This window comes from Cyphellophora attinorum (assembly GCF_001299255.1).
Source record: "Cyphellophora attinorum strain CBS 131958 chromosome Unknown Contig26, whole genome shotgun sequence".
NCBI classification, from domain to species: Eukaryota; Fungi; Ascomycota; class Eurotiomycetes; order Chaetothyriales; family Cyphellophoraceae; genus Cyphellophora; species Cyphellophora attinorum.
The window spans coordinates 145,834-163,162 of NW_017253254.1; the positions used below are offsets into that span (position 1 = coordinate 145,834).

At 53.3% G+C, this 17,329-nt stretch overlaps 7 protein-coding genes across 7 annotated transcripts; 5 read left to right on the plus strand and 2 right to left on the minus strand.

Annotated features, from left to right (window-relative positions):
- Positions 1-776: 776 nt before the first annotated feature.
- Positions 777-1,568, plus strand: AB675_3635 (FYVE-type zinc finger-containing protein C9B6.03; the record flags this gene model as incomplete). The annotated part of the gene is made up of 1 exon (XM_018143703.1): positions 777-1,568. One exon carries the CDS (start codon positions 777-779, stop codon positions 1,566-1,568), a length of 792 nt encoding a protein of 263 aa, XP_017997085.1.
- Positions 1,569-2,168: 600 nt separating this feature from the next.
- Positions 2,169-2,453, minus strand: AB675_3636 (uncharacterized protein; the record flags this gene model as incomplete). Its single annotated transcript, XM_018143704.1, has 2 exons — positions 2,169-2,260; positions 2,333-2,453. The coding sequence occupies 2 exons, from the start codon at positions 2,451-2,453 to the stop codon at positions 2,169-2,171; spliced, it is 213 nt and encodes a 70-aa protein (XP_017997069.1).
- A 73-nt stretch (positions 2,454-2,526) lies between these two features.
- AB675_3637 (uncharacterized protein) lies at positions 2,527-3,548 on the plus strand (the record flags this gene model as incomplete). Its single annotated transcript, XM_018143705.1, has 3 exons — positions 2,527-2,569; positions 2,659-2,930; positions 3,030-3,548. The coding sequence occupies 3 exons, from the start codon at positions 2,527-2,529 to the stop codon at positions 3,546-3,548; spliced, it is 834 nt and encodes a 277-aa protein (XP_017997044.1).
- A 95-nt stretch (positions 3,549-3,643) lies between these two features.
- Positions 3,644-5,006, plus strand: AB675_3638 (uncharacterized protein; the record flags this gene model as incomplete). Its single annotated transcript, XM_018143706.1, has 3 exons — positions 3,644-4,385; positions 4,543-4,677; positions 4,726-5,006. 3 exons carry the CDS (start codon positions 3,644-3,646, stop codon positions 5,004-5,006), a joined length of 1,158 nt encoding a protein of 385 aa, XP_017997010.1.
- A 688-nt stretch (positions 5,007-5,694) lies between these two features.
- On the plus strand, positions 5,695-8,388 carry AB675_3639 (uncharacterized protein; the record flags this gene model as incomplete). The annotated part of the gene is made up of 1 exon (XM_018143707.1): positions 5,695-8,388. The coding sequence occupies one exon, from the start codon at positions 5,695-5,697 to the stop codon at positions 8,386-8,388; it is 2,694 nt and encodes an 897-aa protein (XP_017996990.1).
- A 1,210-nt stretch (positions 8,389-9,598) lies between these two features.
- Positions 9,599-10,561, plus strand: AB675_3640 (Inositol monophosphatase 2; the record flags this gene model as incomplete). Its single annotated transcript, XM_018143709.1, has 1 exon — positions 9,599-10,561. The coding sequence occupies one exon, from the start codon at positions 9,599-9,601 to the stop codon at positions 10,559-10,561; it is 963 nt and encodes a 320-aa protein (XP_017997023.1).
- A 1,785-nt stretch (positions 10,562-12,346) lies between these two features.
- Positions 12,347-17,122, minus strand: AB675_3641 (Ras GTPase-activating-like protein rng2; the record flags this gene model as incomplete). Its single annotated transcript, XM_018143710.1, has 2 exons — positions 12,347-13,521; positions 13,570-17,122. The coding sequence occupies 2 exons, from the start codon at positions 17,120-17,122 to the stop codon at positions 12,347-12,349; spliced, it is 4,728 nt and encodes a 1,575-aa protein (XP_017997042.1).
- Positions 17,123-17,329: the final 207 nt, after the last annotated feature.

Genomic DNA, 17,329 nt, shown 5'->3' on the forward strand with positions numbered 1-17,329 from the left:
TCGGGGGTTGTATACCTAGCTCCACCGCTAATTTCTCGCAGTCGTAACTATGACACTCGAAACTCCCGGGGTGCGCTCCACCGATCTCCTCGTGCTCTCACTTTATGTGGAATCGCCTGAAATGTCTCGCAGGTAGTTCGCGTGCTCATCACCGAGCTTTGTCCTGCACTCATACTGTTGCATATCGACACCATAACTTGCTCGCCGTTGTAAGAGCGGGAAATGATTCCTTGAAATCATGCAGCTTCGAAAGTATATAGTGAGCTTGCAGTGATGTTGACCGACTGATTCGTTAAGTAGTCCTACGTGTATGCAGAGGCCAGTGACAGAGTGCCGAGTCAGTTGTGGCCTAGGGATAGCCGATGCGTGCGAGCCAGTCTAATCGGGTTGTCAAGTCCCTGGCGGCTTGAAAGCAAGCGCTGCTATTGGGTGCAGCTCGAGTCTTATCTCTCGGGCATCTTTTTAGGGTAGGGAAGCGCACATGTTCGCCGCCACCTATGCCCTCCATATGCTTTCCGTTCAACTCTTTCTCACCACTGCGTCGCTCCTCCTCGTTGATACCTCCCCTAACCTCTTTATCTTCTATCTAGCGACCTTATCCCACTCCTCTCTATCTACCTTTCCACCCCACGAGTCTCTCCTCTCCTCTCCATTTCATTAGCGGGAGGAAATTAGTAGGGCAGAGTACGCTGGGGGTCTCGAGCACGGACTAGAGCCCCACCGGATCGCCCCAAAATTGGAACACAGGCACGCGACAGTAGAAAAGAATGGCCACGATGGCCTCGAACTATCCGTCCCACGCATACACAATACCACAAGATAATCATCCGTCGAAATATGGCTATCCACAACAGCCATCGCCGGCAAACTCGACGTCGCCTGTCTCACCACGGATGAGTGAATATATGCCGCAAGCACCCAATCCGCGCAAGCAGTTGAGACCCTTGAAGAGTCCGTTATATGTGCCCGTTGCGCTGAGACCGACGGAGCATTTTGCAACACCGATAACACCTCCCAAGAGTCAACATGGGTCACTGGACAGCCTGCCTGAGGCTGAGGTTGATGCCACTTTGCGTGCGGCGCAGATGAAGCTGGACATGGAAGTGATGGAACACCAGTGGGCGAATGATGAGGAGCTGGGCGAAGTGACGGGACCACCAACACGCGACCACTGGAGACCAGACGAGGCATCATCGACATGCGACTCTGCTCAGTGCCGTGCAAATTTCAACCTGTTTGTCCGCAAACACCACTGCCGGCACTGTGGCCACATCTTTTGTTCGTCGCATATACCGCATACCATCCCACTGGATCAGGAGGCTAGGTTTCATCCGGACGGCGAAGACTCCAAGGCTTGCGATACTTGCTATCGCCAGTACCAACGTTGGGACACAGCAAGGTCATTGAGACGCAAGAACAGTGCCGAGGCTCAGGATGAGGACAGCCCACCGACACCCTTGGCTGGACCAGGGAGTCATCGACGCATGATCTCTGGCGGGAGTCGCGACCAGCGACCACAACAGCCTGTCAACTCTGTGCCCAGAGATTGGGCATGGAGCACCTTCTGAGGCAGCCACACTCTGTTGCGGTATGTCTATTCTTGGTAGTCTGGTCACGGTGACACAAGGCTCAGCTTCGAGATTGTGAGTCAGCTCGTGGCGGCCATGCCGGGGTGTCCGGCTATCAACGGGTGTAACAACCTCGATCCAGAACCATGGCTCTGGAATTCCTGGTACGTCGGAGAATGGCAAGTATCGCCTGAGATAGCTGCCGCTACAACTTTCTGATTCGTGCATGAAAATGTACGATCTGCACATTCTGCAGCCCGGCTGCTATCGACGGGATCGCTCGGAGAGGACGATCAAAATCGAAAGAATGCGATTCTGTTATTCGACGAGGGACGAACGAGGCGTCCGTATAAGGAGTTTGCAGTTGTTCAGGAGCAGAGAAGATGCTCAACAACGGCATAGCGGACCCGTGCTGGTCGGCATGTGCTAATGATTGATGCAAGGGCACGGCGTTCAGGTGATTTCACGATACCAGGTGGCGAGGAGAATCTGCTTTTGACGACTCGCTTGTATATCAGCTTAAGATTGATGGCCGAAGATTAGAGTAGATCTAGATTGTTGTTGAGATCCAAGCATACAGAGATGGATGGCTTTCTGCAATCAAGATTTGTGCTCCATTCGTTTCTGTAGCTGCTGATAGTGCTTCGAGTTGGTAAATGGGGCAGGTGCCGTGCTCGAGTCGAAGATCGTGACTGCTTATGTCAATCACAACCATGCAGGCACGTACCTACCAGGCGTTGATGCCTGCAGAGGAATCTACCTACCGATTTGCTGCCCATCAGGCTCCTCAAACTTCAAAGACTCGGCTGGAGGTGAGGAGGGCTTTTCCTTTGGCTTGAAGGCGACTTTGAGTAGCTCTCGCTTCTTGTCTTCTGACGAGGCCATAGCGGACGCTGTTGCAATCACTGAGCTTCTGCTCTAGTTATCACTTGCAGCACAAACTCCGCTGAATTCAAAGATGGCAATAGCAGAGCCACAACACTGTGGTGAAGATCAGCCACGTGCGTGATCAATGCTGTAAGTGACCCTCCCCCGCGCTTGGCGTCTATCCCGCCCCGGACAAAGCGAGCTCTCTCCCAATTCGTTTCAGAGACTCGTGCACAGATAACCAAGTCCGATATCGCAATCGCTGTTTCAGCCAGCGAACAGACCAAGCTGGAGGATCAACGTGCTTCACTCGACCTTGAGGCTTTACCAGCCGAAAGCAGCCCGACTGACAGTCGGAAGCGCAATGCCTCCATTGCGGGCCTCGATGACGACTCTTTGAACGTCGAGTCACCCGACAACGACCAGCTAGGTGACGATGCCTCGGGTAAGAAGAGGCCCATAAAGAGGGCTTGCAATGAGTGTAGACAGCAGAAAGTAAGTACTCAACAGCATGCTGGTTGCTACAGCTGCTACCGTGGGCCTCAGGTTCTGAGTCACTGCCTGCGAGGACCATGTTGCTGACCATGAAAACAGCTTCGGTGCGACGTGGTGCAGGAACCATTCAAAATATGTACGCGATGCCGACGACTACGGCTCGAGTGCAAGATCGAGGACAACTTCAAGCGGATCGGCAAACGCTCGCGCAATGCCGAAATGGAGAGGGAGATCGTGGAGCTGCGAAGGAGAGTAGCCGAGCAGGACAAGATACTACAAACCAATGGCGCACAACAAGTCAATGGCAACCTCTCGATACCCAACCATGCCTATGCAGCGGACGCAGCAGCAGGGTTGCTCGATCTCAGGAGCGGCCTTGACAAGAGTCCTGGCCGAGCTGGTGCGACATACAAGCGACTCGAGACTGTCGTGCTGACCGTTGACCGCGCTCGTGCCCTGCATCAGCGATTCTTCACCTTCTTCCACCCATTCTTACCATTCCTCAATCCGGATAGATCGCCCGAGGACTATTATACTCGCTCACCTCTGCTGTTCTGGACCATCATGCACTCGGAGCTCGACACTACAAGGCCGATGAAGAGCTCTTTCCTGCCTTGACCGGACCTTTGATGCGATTGGTCTGGGCAACCCTGGCAGAGGTGCCCCAGAACTACCACGTCGTCAAGGCGCTCATACTACTGTGCGCGTGGCCCATGCCGACGAGCAGTACATCCACAGATCCGACCTTCATGCTCTGCGGCCTCATGATGCAGACCGCGCTGCAGATTGGTCTGCATCGGCCGAGTCATTCCCAAGACTTCTCCAAGTTCCGCGTAGAATTGCGCGAGGTCGAGCTACAAGATCGCGTAGTGGTCTGGAGTGTGTGCAACATTGTCGCTCAGCGAATCTGTACTGCGTATGGCCAGCCTCCATTGACCATCTATGACTGGACTTTGGGTCCTAAGCCCATCGAGAACAACCCAAACTACGAGCTTCCGTCACCTGTGCTCAATAGACTACTGATTGAGAAGTTTGTTGACAAGGTCTCAAGATATCTGTACATGAACAGCAACGACCCGGTCGGGCTGGCGCCAGACAGCGATCGACATACCTACGTCTCTTTACTGACTGATCAGCTCACTCATCTGGAAGACGAGCTGCGCAAGGACAGCAGTCCCATCACCAGGATCTACCTTCGAGCAGCCGTCCTGCACATGCACCTCAGCGCCTTCTTCTCGCCGCCGAGCCTGCCATCATACCGGGCCGATCTGCTCAAGCTGTACAATGCAACGACGGAATTCCTGGATGCTTGCTTGAGCTTGGAGAACGAAAGCACCGTCAGCCTACCGTCCAGTTACACACATGGACTGTCTTTGACTTATGGGACCAACTACATCTTCCACATGATGCTTGCAGCAGGCTTTTCACTGCTCAAGCTGATGCACAACTTCCTCAGTGAGCATGAAATTGATACACAAGGGGCATCGACATTACTAAGGCGCACGATCTGGGCATTGCGAAGCATGAGCACAGTAGACAATGATTTGGCGGAGCGTTTGGCAGAGGTGTTGCATCAGGTATGGAAGAGCGGCCGGCTGAGGGCCGAACCCAGCAATAATATGGCGAGTCTCTGTCGACGACAGCCTGCAGCTGAGGGTCAAGTGTCGCATGTCTATGTCGTTGGTCTTTGACTCTGTCTGGAGGTGGCGCAAGAACTTCCACTTCCAAGGTGGCAGGCCATCAGAAGGTAAGTATTCAACTATGGAGAAGGGCTATCACGCTGACATGGTTGTAGTTCGCAAGACAGACCCAGTTCTGGCGGCTGAGACTCGACCAGCATCGCGCACAGGCATGATAGAGGACAAGAGAAATACTCCAGGCCTCAGTGCTCTCGACGGACCGACATTGACGGTGCCCGGCATGGCTGGTATGTCAACCGGAATGCTGGATGATTTCAGCATGGACTATGGCTCGGCAGCCAATTATGAAGTGTTTGATCCGCTGAATTGGATGCTTGATGGCATAGTCGACTTCCCATACAACTTCGCCGGCAGCAATGGATCAGATACTCTGTAGTACAGTAGTATCAACCAGCTCGCCGTCGTTGCCGTCAATTGTACTTGGGTACATCTTCCATTAAATAGATGATGATAACATGCATGAGTCTTGGCGAGCATGACGACGCCGACCAATGATTAGCCTCATTAGATTGGGCCAGGGCCGTCTTCCCGAGCCGAAAAAAGCTCCCAGTCCCAGAGTGCCATTGGCCACCACCAACCTCTTCCTCCCTTGCATCTTCTGCTCACTTCCGCTGCTGTCATGACCTCGACAATCTACGCATAACATCCTAATAGTTCTTCCGCATCAACGAATCTACGTATCGAGCCACCGCTGTCCTGTTGCGACGCAATTAATCCCCCCACCACCGAAAATTGACTCGTCATCTTGAATGCGACAGCCCCGTGTACCACCCCCCAGCAGAACAAAAACCGCAGCACCTCTAGACCACCAGTACCGCTTCTGCGCAGCCTTGCGACTACTCGAATACTCGCAAAGAACGAATCCCGATCGACAGCCGCTACAGCTGCGGCCACTCGACGATCAGGAAAAGCTTCCGAGTCGTGCGGACTACCTTCTGTCCTCGAGCCTCGCGGATTGAACCTGCCGGGACCGTCGAACAAATTCACACCCGTATCTACCATTTACCATGGCATGAGCCAAAGAGAAGCCTTGGTCATCAAATCTGGCCACGACAGTGACGCCAATGGCGAAGGCGGCCGAGTATACGATACACGGCCCCTTAGCACATGAATTGTTCGCCGCACATCATTACCACAAATCATTACCGATTCGAAGGGACTCGAAGCGAATACCTTCAGATCTCAGGGAGCAGTACCGAACTTCTGAAGATGTCTACGACCCATCTTTGATCGAGCAGCTGAAGAACTTGCCAAATGGACTTGGCGCGGCGCCGGTTCTGCCGCCCACACCGCCCACACCCACCGGCAATGGCGATCGACAGGATGAAGTGGTTCCCGACCAGGCTTCCGAGGCCACTGTTCCTTTCTTCTCGACGCCTGTGACGCCTATCAATCAGCACAGCCCTCCTACTCCAGACAACACTCCGCCGGCGGAGTTCAAGCGGCCCGTACCGAGACCGTTCCTCGGAACGCAACCATCACTAGCTTCAACTCAAGCAGAGTCTTTCAAGACCGCCAGAGAAGAGATGTTCTCGGACGACGACTCCGTGGATGCCGCTGGATCTGAACACCTCACTCCACGGGCTACTCGTTTTCCGGCTCGTAACCTCAACAGTATTTACCCGTCGATCGGGAGCAATGGGGTCGCCGCGTCACCCGGGCCAAGTCGATTGAGGCTTGCGGTACCGATGGAGGAGACCGAGACTGTCCACCAAGCAGTAATGAACGACGCTCCGCTTCCGGTGGTCGCAACGCCGGAGGCCGCAGCTCCTTCTGAAGAGCCTACAAGTACTGTCCGGCCCAAACGTGCATACTCACCCAGTCCTCCGAGAAGAGTCTTCACTGAGCCGGTACCTGGAAACTACGCCTCTCCAACAAAGGGGGAGAATCTCCGGCGTGGACCGAGCTTGCGGGATCGCCTTGAAGCGGTGGATCGCGACTCACCACGTGCGTCGACTGAAAAGTTCGCTAACATCATAGGCTGGAGTAGTGGGGTGTCGAATGAGAATATCGACAAGCGTGCTTCGGGCGCGTCGACGACGTCTACGATCGGTGCAATGGTCTTCGAGCCCATGCCATTGCCCAAGAAGCGAATGACGACGATCAGAAAGGTTGCCAAGCATGACTCTCTCAGGGCCGCGAGCTCACCACTTCCAGCATCTGGAGGGAGTCCTGGTGGCGATTCTTCTCATCGCCTCGTTCACAAGAAAGCTAAGCTGTGCAATGAGAACAGGAACAGCTATAGTTCAGAAGGACCTCGGTCGATCAGCATGTCACCAAGTTCTGCAGTCCACAAACCTGAGGTCATCAAGGTTGCGATCATTCCCGAAAGGAGCTCGTCATTGCAGTCGTCGGCACATAGCAGCAAGCGACACTCGTTGTCTGGCAGCTCCGGGAAGGATGTGAAGAGGCACCAAATGAATGGCAAACCGCCTTCTTCTTGGCAACGCAAACGTACGCTTTCCGAGTCGCAATCCGATCGAGGCAGAGAGCAACAGCCGAAACTGATCGTGCCCCCAAGAAGTTCGTCGCTTTCGGCACCCACTTCTCGGACCACATCTCGAGCCAATTCCATCACTTCGGACCACTTCAGGAAACAGCGCAAAGAGGCGGAGAGTGATTTGCGGCGGACATTAGATCGCATGGAATCCGATCGACTGATTTCGTCCCTGCGAACTCAGTACAAAGAAGCACAGCCAGACGAGACGCCTTCGAAACCGCCTCGCCAATCCACTGACTCGCAGAACACGAAGGGACTTCTGGCTACTCCAGGTACCAATGAATGGGCAGCTCTGCGACCGCCATCTGTCCTGCAAACGCCGTTCTCACAGCCTTCATTCATGTCTGCGTCCCCAGAGCTTAGAGATGCGACTGCAGTAAGCCTGTATCCACACAACAATCACTCTTTGCAGTTGATCGAGCCGAACGTCGCAAATGAATCCCGAGCTGTAAAGGAGGTCCGGGGACACGCTTACCTCAAAGATGATGCGTCTTCGACTCAGAGCCCGCTGAGACATCCTCGAGTTGCACCGGATCCGCCCGCTTTCAACGTCATTGCACCAACACCTACTCGTGACTCTGGTGTTGACTTCCAGCCATCTCAGCCAGCCAAACGCCCAAGTCAGCGCAAGCAGGAAAGCTTTATGTCTGCCTTGACTCGAGGTTTCAGCCTGCGTGACGCGAAAAATCGCAAACGAGGTCAGTCCAACAACGGTGATCTGTCGCCTTTCTGGCGACCACAAGGCTTTTGGGAAGAGTTTGAAGAACCCCATCCAAAGCCAGGCGAGGAGCGAGACATGCAAGTCCACAACTCTCTGGGCATGCCACAGGAGAGAACCGTCGTTACTAGACCAGTGTCTCTCGTCAGACGGATTTCGCAGCGTCGGAAAGAGAATCAAGCGAGAGCACTAGCCAGTCAGCGGAGCAGCTCTAGTCTGGCAAAGCTCCGAGCCAGCCATAAATTGTACAAACACTCCATCTTGGGTCTGCACCTGCCCTTCCCACGCTTTGGCGATATGCGAGATCGAATGATGTTTGCGAGGCAGCGCAAGGAGTATGAAAGGCGAGAACGGATCAGGCAGGATATCAGGGGCAAGATCGGGAAGGAGGTGGTTCCGCAGGGTGATAGCCGGTTCTTGAAGAGTCCAGAAAGTCTGCAGCAAATGAGAGGGAAGGGGTCGGAAGACACCAAGCGGTCATCAGGCAGCACGGCACGGAGAAGTTTGAGGTGGCAGGAGTACTCAAGTGGAGTGGCCTGAGCAACATGAAGAGTAAGAGCGGCACACAAGCAACTGTAGCAGCGCACAGCACAGCACACAGCACGACAACACCAACACCAAAGTACCTCAAAGAGAACGACCCAGCCACGAGATTTACGACATCGCGCACGATATACGACAGGAATGAGCTTTTGCTTTCTGCGTTGCTTTCTTTGCATTCAACGAAGAGAGCATTGAGATTGGGACATGGGTGGATTTCTTGGGTTATGAGAACGATGATCACGAACTCTCGAAGAGATACCTCTTGCTTTACTGCAGTTTGCTCTTGGTTATAGTCTGGGTTTGCATGTACCACCAACGGGCGGAAATAACGAAGAGAATGGATGGATGAGCACGTGTCGAAGGCAGTGGCATTAGTTTATGCGTTGCGAGAAATGAGAGGCGCTCTTTCCGTCGTAGATTCAGAATGTGAAGCCACGAATGTGTTCGCGTAGTTGCTCTCATGCAATACCCATGCCTGCCCTCGTCTCTTTTTCAACAATTGAGGCAATTGCCCATGGTGCCCTCTCTAACTCTTCGGCTTGCTGCAAGCCATTGCCGGGATTGACAGATCTTCCAGTCAAGATCTCAATACACGTGGCATTTACCTCGGGCGCGCACGTGGTCGAGATATTCATTGATATGGATCCTTTGTCCGCTCTTCAGCGACTGGTCACCGTTATTCCGCAATTGCAGGGGTCAACCTCGCCGTCTAGCCGGCTACGTCAGAGTCAGCGATAGTCAAAGGACTCCATACGTGTTTTCCAAGTTCGAATCATGTTGAGCGACAACCGAAAGATCAGCATATGACGGAGGAAAACGTTGTTGAACTTTCTTTGTTGTGCTACATTGCCTGGTTGCACGCGCTGGTGTCACTGTCTCAGGCAAGCACTTCAGTTGTTGTATAACCTGGACGTGCCACTTCACTGTTTTCCAATAGTAAATCCCAACATTCACAACCGACCAACTCGACAGCTGACAAACCCAATATTTATATACTGTTGCACCAGTGCCTTTGACTAGACATATTTGACACCCTCCATTGAACATTGCCGCTCTGCAGTGTCACTTTATTAACTCATAGCATCGAGCACCAAACACCTCGTTGATTCCCTTTGCCACGGCAAGGCCGACAGACGCTACAGACACCTCTCAACCCTCCAGCTACGACTTCACCGAAGCACGCCAACTTCGGACCCAACCCGCCACCATGGGAGTCGACGACCCCTCCTCTGGCTCCTGCAGCTGGAACGTCAATCTTGCCAGCATCCGCCACGACATGATCTCCATGGCCAAGCAAGCCTCCGAGATGATCGCCGCTGCCACTGCAGCGTCTCTGAAATCCTCCTCGACCACAAACGGCACCGCCCCAGTAAACACCAAGAAGAATACCGCCGACCTCGTTACCGAAACAGATCAGGCAGTGGAACGCCTCATTTCCTCTCGCTTATGTACCAAATACCCAACCTTCAAATTCCTCGGCGAGGAGACCTACACGCCCGGCCAACGCCTCGGTCCCGAACCGACTTTCGTCGTGGACCCGATCGACGGCACTACGAACTTCGTGCATAATCATCCTTACGTCTCGGTCAGCATTGGATTCGCAGTGAACAAAGAGCCGTTGGTGGGAGTGGTGCTAGATGTAGCGAGGCAGAGGATGTATGTTGGGACTAAAGGGGAAGGGTCTGTGGTGGTGGATATCGCTACTGGGACCGAGCGCAGCTTGCCGCTACGACAGTCGTCCGAGCCGCTGAAGGGCTTGGATTCGTGTCTCGTGGCGATCGAGTGGGGTAGTGATCGCGAGGGCAACAATTGGAAAGTCAAGAACGACACGTGGCGATTACTTGGTGCGAGCAAGTCTGAGGGTGGCGCAATGGTCCACTCTGCACGAGCGCTAGGATCAGCGGCGCTGAATATATGTGGTGTGGCGGAGGGCACACTGGATCTGTACTGGGAGGGCGGGTGTTGGGCGTGGGATGTTTGTGCTGGATGGGTGATCCTCAAGGAGGCCGGCGGCGTTATTGTGGATGGGAATCCGGGACAATGGGAGATCCCTGTGGATCATAGGAAATATCTGGCCGTGAGAGGATCAGCGGGAGGGCTGGAGGAGCAGAAGCAGCTTGTGCAGGAGTTCTGGAGCTTTGTGCAGGGGGACATGGAGTACGAATCGTGAGCCACCTGTAAAGAGATGGGTCGAACAGACAGTCCTTCTCGAGCTGTGAGTCTACAGTCGACGATCTCTCTGATGCATGACGAGCAGTAATGCGTTCTTGGCGTTTTTACAAGGCGCAAGTTGACGTGCTTATCAACTATAGAGCTGCTAATCCATAAGGATCTTGGTCAAGTCTTTAATAACTGAAGTGAGGGACGAACAGGCAGCACCCAACGCCAAACCATGCCACGACAGTGAATGCCTCCCGGCCAAATCAGTGAAGCGAGTGGTCTCGGTTTGCCTCGGGTCTCCTCTCCATCGAACAGGTATAAGTACGTGCCATGTCCTTTCTGCGAACCTCGTCTCTCCGCTCATAGCACGGCGTATGGATCAGACATTCGGGCATGCCATGCCGAGCCAACACATGTTGCTATCGGTTGGGGCGAGCATAATGTACATTAAGTCCTAAAGGCGATACGATCCGAGTCGACCACAACGAGATATGACTTGCTTGTGTCACTGCCGTCTGCAACCAGCTTCATTCGACTGACCACGCATCGTCAGCAGAGACGTACTGCAAGGGAATCCAATACTGGTGAGGGAAAAGCGATTGAGTTGACTCGTCAACCGGTTCCTTCAGAGGCCGATCGAAGCCGGTTGACCAGACTCGCACTTGCTTCAGTATCTTCAGTCAGGCAACGCAGCAGTCACAACCGGGCCGTACTTGCCAGTGTGCTTCATGCTCTACGGAAGGAAGGTGATGCATGATGGGTCGTGCCTTCTCAAGGACGTATGGAAGGCGCGCCATCCTGGATCGCGCTTTCCCAAGGATCATTTAGAGAAATCCAGTCATCCGGTCTCCTCAAGTCGCAGACGAAGCCGGTAGACGGCGAGTCGCGCTTTTCCCCATCGTTTGCTGTCAAGCAGAGCAAGCTGCTGCGATCGTGACATGAACGTTACTCAACAATGGCTGGAAGGAAGAGCTGCACGCTCAACGCCGTGCTCTTCAGGGTCGACGAGATATCGTGACCAGCGAGGAGGTCTTTGGACACAGCTTAAGTGAATACATCAGACAGCAACTCACTCTGAGTCATCTCATCCGCAAGCCAGTGAATGCTTCCTGACAGAGTCAGTGAAGCGGTCCGGTCGGATTGCCTCGGACTGCCGATCTGCCGAAACGATATAAGTAGCAGTCTTGCCATCGACCTGTGTCCGCTTCTCTTCCCTTAACCCAACCTCTCTTCCTGGTCGACCGTTGTCATGCTTTGGTCGTGTCTGCTGCTACCTGGTGGGACGAGTCGGTCCGGGGGAATGTTTGTCATCACTCGCAGCTTGGATTGAAGGAGAGGGAAGAAGGTTGCCACTGAGCTGGAGGTGGGCAATGTGGTGTGTGCCGGCGTGGTGAACACGATCATGCGAATCAAGCTGTTGCCGGAGACTTGCTGCTGGCTAGCACGACACCTCCGACTTAGTTTGAGAGTGAGAGATCTGGACAGACGCCTACAGCTCCGCAGGGATGGTTCGAACTCCATTGACAAACTACCTCGAGCTCTATTCTCGCTCCCTCGCTCGCTCATGTATGCTTGCTAAAGACAGAAAAACGCCTCGGGCGAGAGCCATGCTTTCGAAAATGCAGCACGTATGTATGCTATCGCTTTCAAGATCACTCTCTTTTGCTCCCCTTCACCTTCCCTAGCCGTGCGCTTTGTCCGAAATCCCAGTAGTCTCCCATATCCCAGGTCAAGGTTCCCATATCCACCACTCCTTGCAGCGACTGGCCAACCAGCCGGATCCCCGTTGTTCCCATCACTCATTATAGAACTTCCGCATAATCAAATGCAAGAATAAGTTAACATTGACCCTCAACCCACCACCCTCAAAGAACTCCAAGAACTGCGTGTTGTTGAACTGCGCCTGTAGCAGCTCATCCAAAGTCACCTGCGCGTTGGCACCAGGGATCATCATATTGCCACTGCTGCCGTCGATCGTGAAGACACCGACCGCATTCGAGGAAAAGGTCAAGTCCACACGATCCCACTGCCGCTCTTGATACCCTTTCCAATGCACCAAGACGCCTTTATCAGCAAGATTGCGGGCCGAGTACTTGTATGACCCGAACTTGAACGATCGGCCAGAGCGTTGGAGTTCGCGCTCGTGGTCCCATTGTTTCGTAAAGGGAAGCACGAAACGCTTGCGGCCTCGCTTGTCTTTTTGGAGGGTGACCATGGCTTGCTCGATGTAGTCATTGTATGTCTTCAGTTGCTGCTCGAGGTAGACGGCTTGTTCGTTCAGGCGTGCTAGTGTGGTCTTGACGTTCTCGAGCTCGCGTTGACGTTGCAGGCGGCGACGATGCTTGGTGCGGATGTCCACGGCGATGTCGTTTAGGAGGTCTTGGTAGTTGTTGTACTGTGAGAGACGACCGATGCGTTGAAGCTGGAGGACATTCTCAAGAGCGATTTGTTTGAGGTCAGGGTACGAGAGGGCGCTGATGTCGAGGATGTTGTTCGCATCGGCATAGGCGCCACGACGGCCATTAGAGAGAAGCTCCTCGTTGACAAGAGTCTCCCACTTCTCCTCGTCCTCGGGCGTTATTGGCTTGACCAGGATCTCAAGAAGGCTAGGTCCAGACTGGATCCGAATGATGTGAAGAACACAGCGTTTGGTCTCCGTCCACAGAGCTTTGATCTCCGCGTCAGGATCTTCTGCATTATGCATCTTCGGGGTCAATGTCAGGCTGATCTCTCCCGAGCTGACACTTCTGCCAAGCTCATTTTCGGCGCTCTGGACACTACCCAGCTCGCGAAGGATGTCGCGCAGAATGTCGTCCTGATTCGGGCTGACAGCGCTGATCTCGGAAGTAAGGAGTTGATGTATCGAAAAGATGTCGGACATTTTGATGTACAGTGTTGGTTTTGTTTTGGCGTACAGATCGTTGAATTCGTCGATGTCGTAATGTTCTTCCGCCGGCGGTATCGATGTTACTGCAATGATTAGATCTCAATGAGCGAAGAAAGGGCAATCAGACTCACCATGGTTCCAAATGTCTCCAAACCGCTGAATAGCCTCGCCGACGTAGTTGTTCAGCGGCTGGAGATAGACATTCTCGCCTCCAAACTCCCGACCAGCAACAGCTTGGCTCAGAACTTTGCACACCTCGCCCAAATTCCTCTTCTGTTCTTGCGTGACCGCACGATCAGCAACACCGAACTTCTCCGGCTCGAGAAGAGCAGGCTGCAGGTAGTTCTTCCATAGCCACTGCCCGACCAACTGAAGGACGAAGCCGGCATCTTCCCCTGGAAAGCGCGTAGTAAGATGAGATTGCATCTGTTGGGCGACATACCGCACGCCGAACGGCATTCGGTGAATCGACTCCTCCAGGCACAGCAGGAACTGGTCAGTTATGTCTCGCAGTACTTGCATATGCTGGATAAAGGTCTCTCTGGTCTCACGATCTCGGATGGCCTCTTCGCGTGGGACGTTGGGGTTTCTTGAGCTTCGTCGGCCCGTACGTAGTTCCTCATTGTTAATGGCGGAACGGTAGATCTGAAGAGGGTCGCTTTCGAGATCCAAGTGAGGATTGTCCAAGAAGTTCTCCTTCACAAGGCCGCCCATGATATCTCGTAGGAATTTCCGATCTCGAGGTGACTTGACATATGCAGCGAAAAGCTTGGTACCAAAAGCATGCAACCGAATGTAGTCCTGCAACGACATCGCCGAATCGACCTCTTCTTTGACTGATCGCGAAATGAGCTTCGTCAGATAGTACTCTTCTCGTCGTTTCTGAGCATATCCAAATAATCCCATAACGACATGCTTGATTTTCTCGCTTTCCTTCTCCGCAATGTTCTGTTCACGGACTCGGCGGAAAAGCCTTGCCAGATACTGTGGCTGTGTCTGGAGCAGGAAGAACAAATCTTGGTAATGCTCCAGCTTCCGCCTTGATGTCTTGTTGAGAGCTTTGAGGTCGGAAGGATCCTTCGATGATATGTCGGAGTTTGGCAGCAGTGAGCCAACATGGCCTCCAAAATGTCGCTGGTGCTTGACAACTTCATCCAAGGTAATTTTGTTCTTCACCAGAAGAGCAATCTTGATGTCGAGCTGTTGAATGTACTGGTCCGCATGCTCATTCTGACGGACATGCTGAACGACCAGCTTCCTCAATCTCTCGAACTCAATCTCTTCCTCGAAGTCGAAGTCGCTGTCATTGAGCAAATGAACGAAGCCTTTCAGCGTGTTGACTGGAGGATTCTTGCCAGATGTCAAGCTCTTATAAGCCTGACCCTGAATCTTGGCCCGCATTACGCTTTGGATTTTGACGACTTTCTCCATGTTCTCCTTGAAATACTTCTTCTTTTCTGCGAATCTTTTGCGTACCAGACCTCCGAGTATCAGTGCCTGCAGATCTGTCACTGCATCATCGTGCTCATCAAGCTCGGATAGCAGTGCGCCAACACGCGATCGTTCCAGCAAGCCCCTCGAAAGAGACTGCAGCGCGACAACCTCTTCGGTATGTGACTCGAGCTCTGCTAATTGAAAAGCGACTCTCTCTCGAAGAATGGAAGCTCTAGACGCTGCTTGTAGTTTGCTTATTGACGCTGTGTGCCGTTCGAGAGCTTGTCGCTGACGTTGTATACGATGCCTGAGCATGAATCCTCGCAGCTTCGATTGCAGTGGCGCTGTAGATGCAGACTGTCGAAGCAGAGACAGCCGTAGCAGGTTGTGATCTTCGCGGGCATTTGCACCTCGGATTCCAGCTTGGATAGTCGTGATCGTTTCTTTGTGAGCTGAGAGATCTTTCTTGAGCGATTTGATATCCTGGCGAACGTTCCTCGCTCGAATGACTGATTGTAGGGTTGTCCATTGGCGAGTAAATCGCTCGAGAGACTGCTGTTGCAAAGCCAAAGTATCACGCGAGACCTGTGCACGCATGATGGCTTGAAGCCGACAGATCCGAGCTTCGTGGGACTGAAGTCTTTCCTGGTCGTCATTCAGCTGCTGACGGAGAATCATGCCTCGCATGGCCGCCTGGAGTTTGAGGACTTTGGCACCAGATTCTCGAACTGCGTCGTATTGATCGCAAGCGTCTTTCCGGGCTAGTGCGCCACGAACAGCCGCTTGAAAGGCCTTGATGCCCTCAACTTCTTTGCGGGCAAGAGTTTTGATCTGCTTGGTCTCGACGCGAGCTTTTCGACCACGGATCAAATTCTGCAGCTTGACAATGTCCTTCTCACGAGCTTTCCACATCCTCTCCTTGCGCTCTTGATTCGATCTGGCGAGGAAGCCGCGTGTGCTGGCCTGCAGATTCGTGGCGAAGCGCTGCATCTGCAGCCTGTAGTCAATCACCTGGCGAGCCCAACCACCACGAATGCGAGATTGAAGATCGATCAGGAGCTGCTCGTCGTCCCAGAGGTTCTGCATGGTATCTCCTAACCTCAGCCTGACCAGTGCCCCACGAATCTGGCTCTGAATATCCGCTATCGTGCCTTCCTGCTCGTGAAGCTCTCTTGCGATGCGGTCTTCTTCGGATTCTACTGGTTCTGGCTCTGGCTCTGCTCCGAAGCTGGCTCCCATACCGGCGAAGCTGGGCATGCTGACACCAGCTTTGTCGAGTCCGCGCTGAGTCTGCTCCAACTCATGGTGGTCGAATTCGAGTTGGCCAACCAGGTTGCCTATTCTGAAGTCGACCATACCCTTCCTGAACAATAGCCATGACAGTGCATGTATGCAGTAGATGACCTTGGGTATGTTCTTCTTTTCGTAAAGATCGATAAGCTCGAATCGAAAGAGGTCTGGCAGGCCGATCTCCTCGCAAAAGCGAAAGAACAGGACGATATTGTCAGTGAGCTTAAACTTGAGCTTAGGATCTCTGACAATCTTGAGCTGCTGGTCGGGATAAAAGATTTGCACTATCTCGGCAAGAGTGACGCCGTTGCGAAGGGCTTCTTCCAGCTCGACGATAGGAGGGATCGGCTTCCCGATGATGTCTTCGATCCATTCTTTTGCTTCGCCAATATGGCAGAGATACTCATAGGCTGCCAGGAACTGTCGTTGTTTGTCCATCCAATTGCGCTCAAAGCCATAGCCTCGGGGCTTTTGCCTCTGGCCAGGCGCGGAATCAACGCGCTTCAGTTGTCGTCGATTCGTCAGACCTACGACTGATGAGTTGACCTGGGTGATTCCGAAGTCTTCGGGTGCGGCGTCATGGGTGAACTTCGAGAGTGCTCTCAACTGGCTTGTGGAAGATTTCTGCAACTCTTCGAAGTCTGGAGCTTTGAAAGTCGTGTGGATAGGACTTGATGCGGCATTTTGTACTTTCGGTCGTGGCGTATATGGTGATGATGACACGGGCTGTACGGGCTGCCGCGCAGGCTCGACGAAAGGATCATCTGAATAGTTCTGTGAAACACGGTCGATAGCCTTGGCTCGATCGTGGTATGAGCTCTTCCGCTTGCCCTGTGTGGGTGTGGCGGCGGTATTGGGAGCTTGTGGAAGTGGGCGCAGCGATTTCCGTGCGCTGCGGTAGTACTGATCAGGGCTATTTTCGATGCTGCTGTTGCCAGCATAATCTTGGACTGGCGACATAACTGCCTCACTTCTTCCTCTCTTGTGGCGAATGCTGTTCGTCGAATAAGCGCTCGACGTTGTGGATGTGACGGTACTCATGCGACTCGGGCCAAACATGCTCGAAGCGGCGGAGAAAGAAGATGCTGTAGATGTAGTGGACGACTGTCGATATGGCAGTTGCGATGGAGCATCGTCGGTTTGAGCTCTACGCAAAGCGTAATGCGA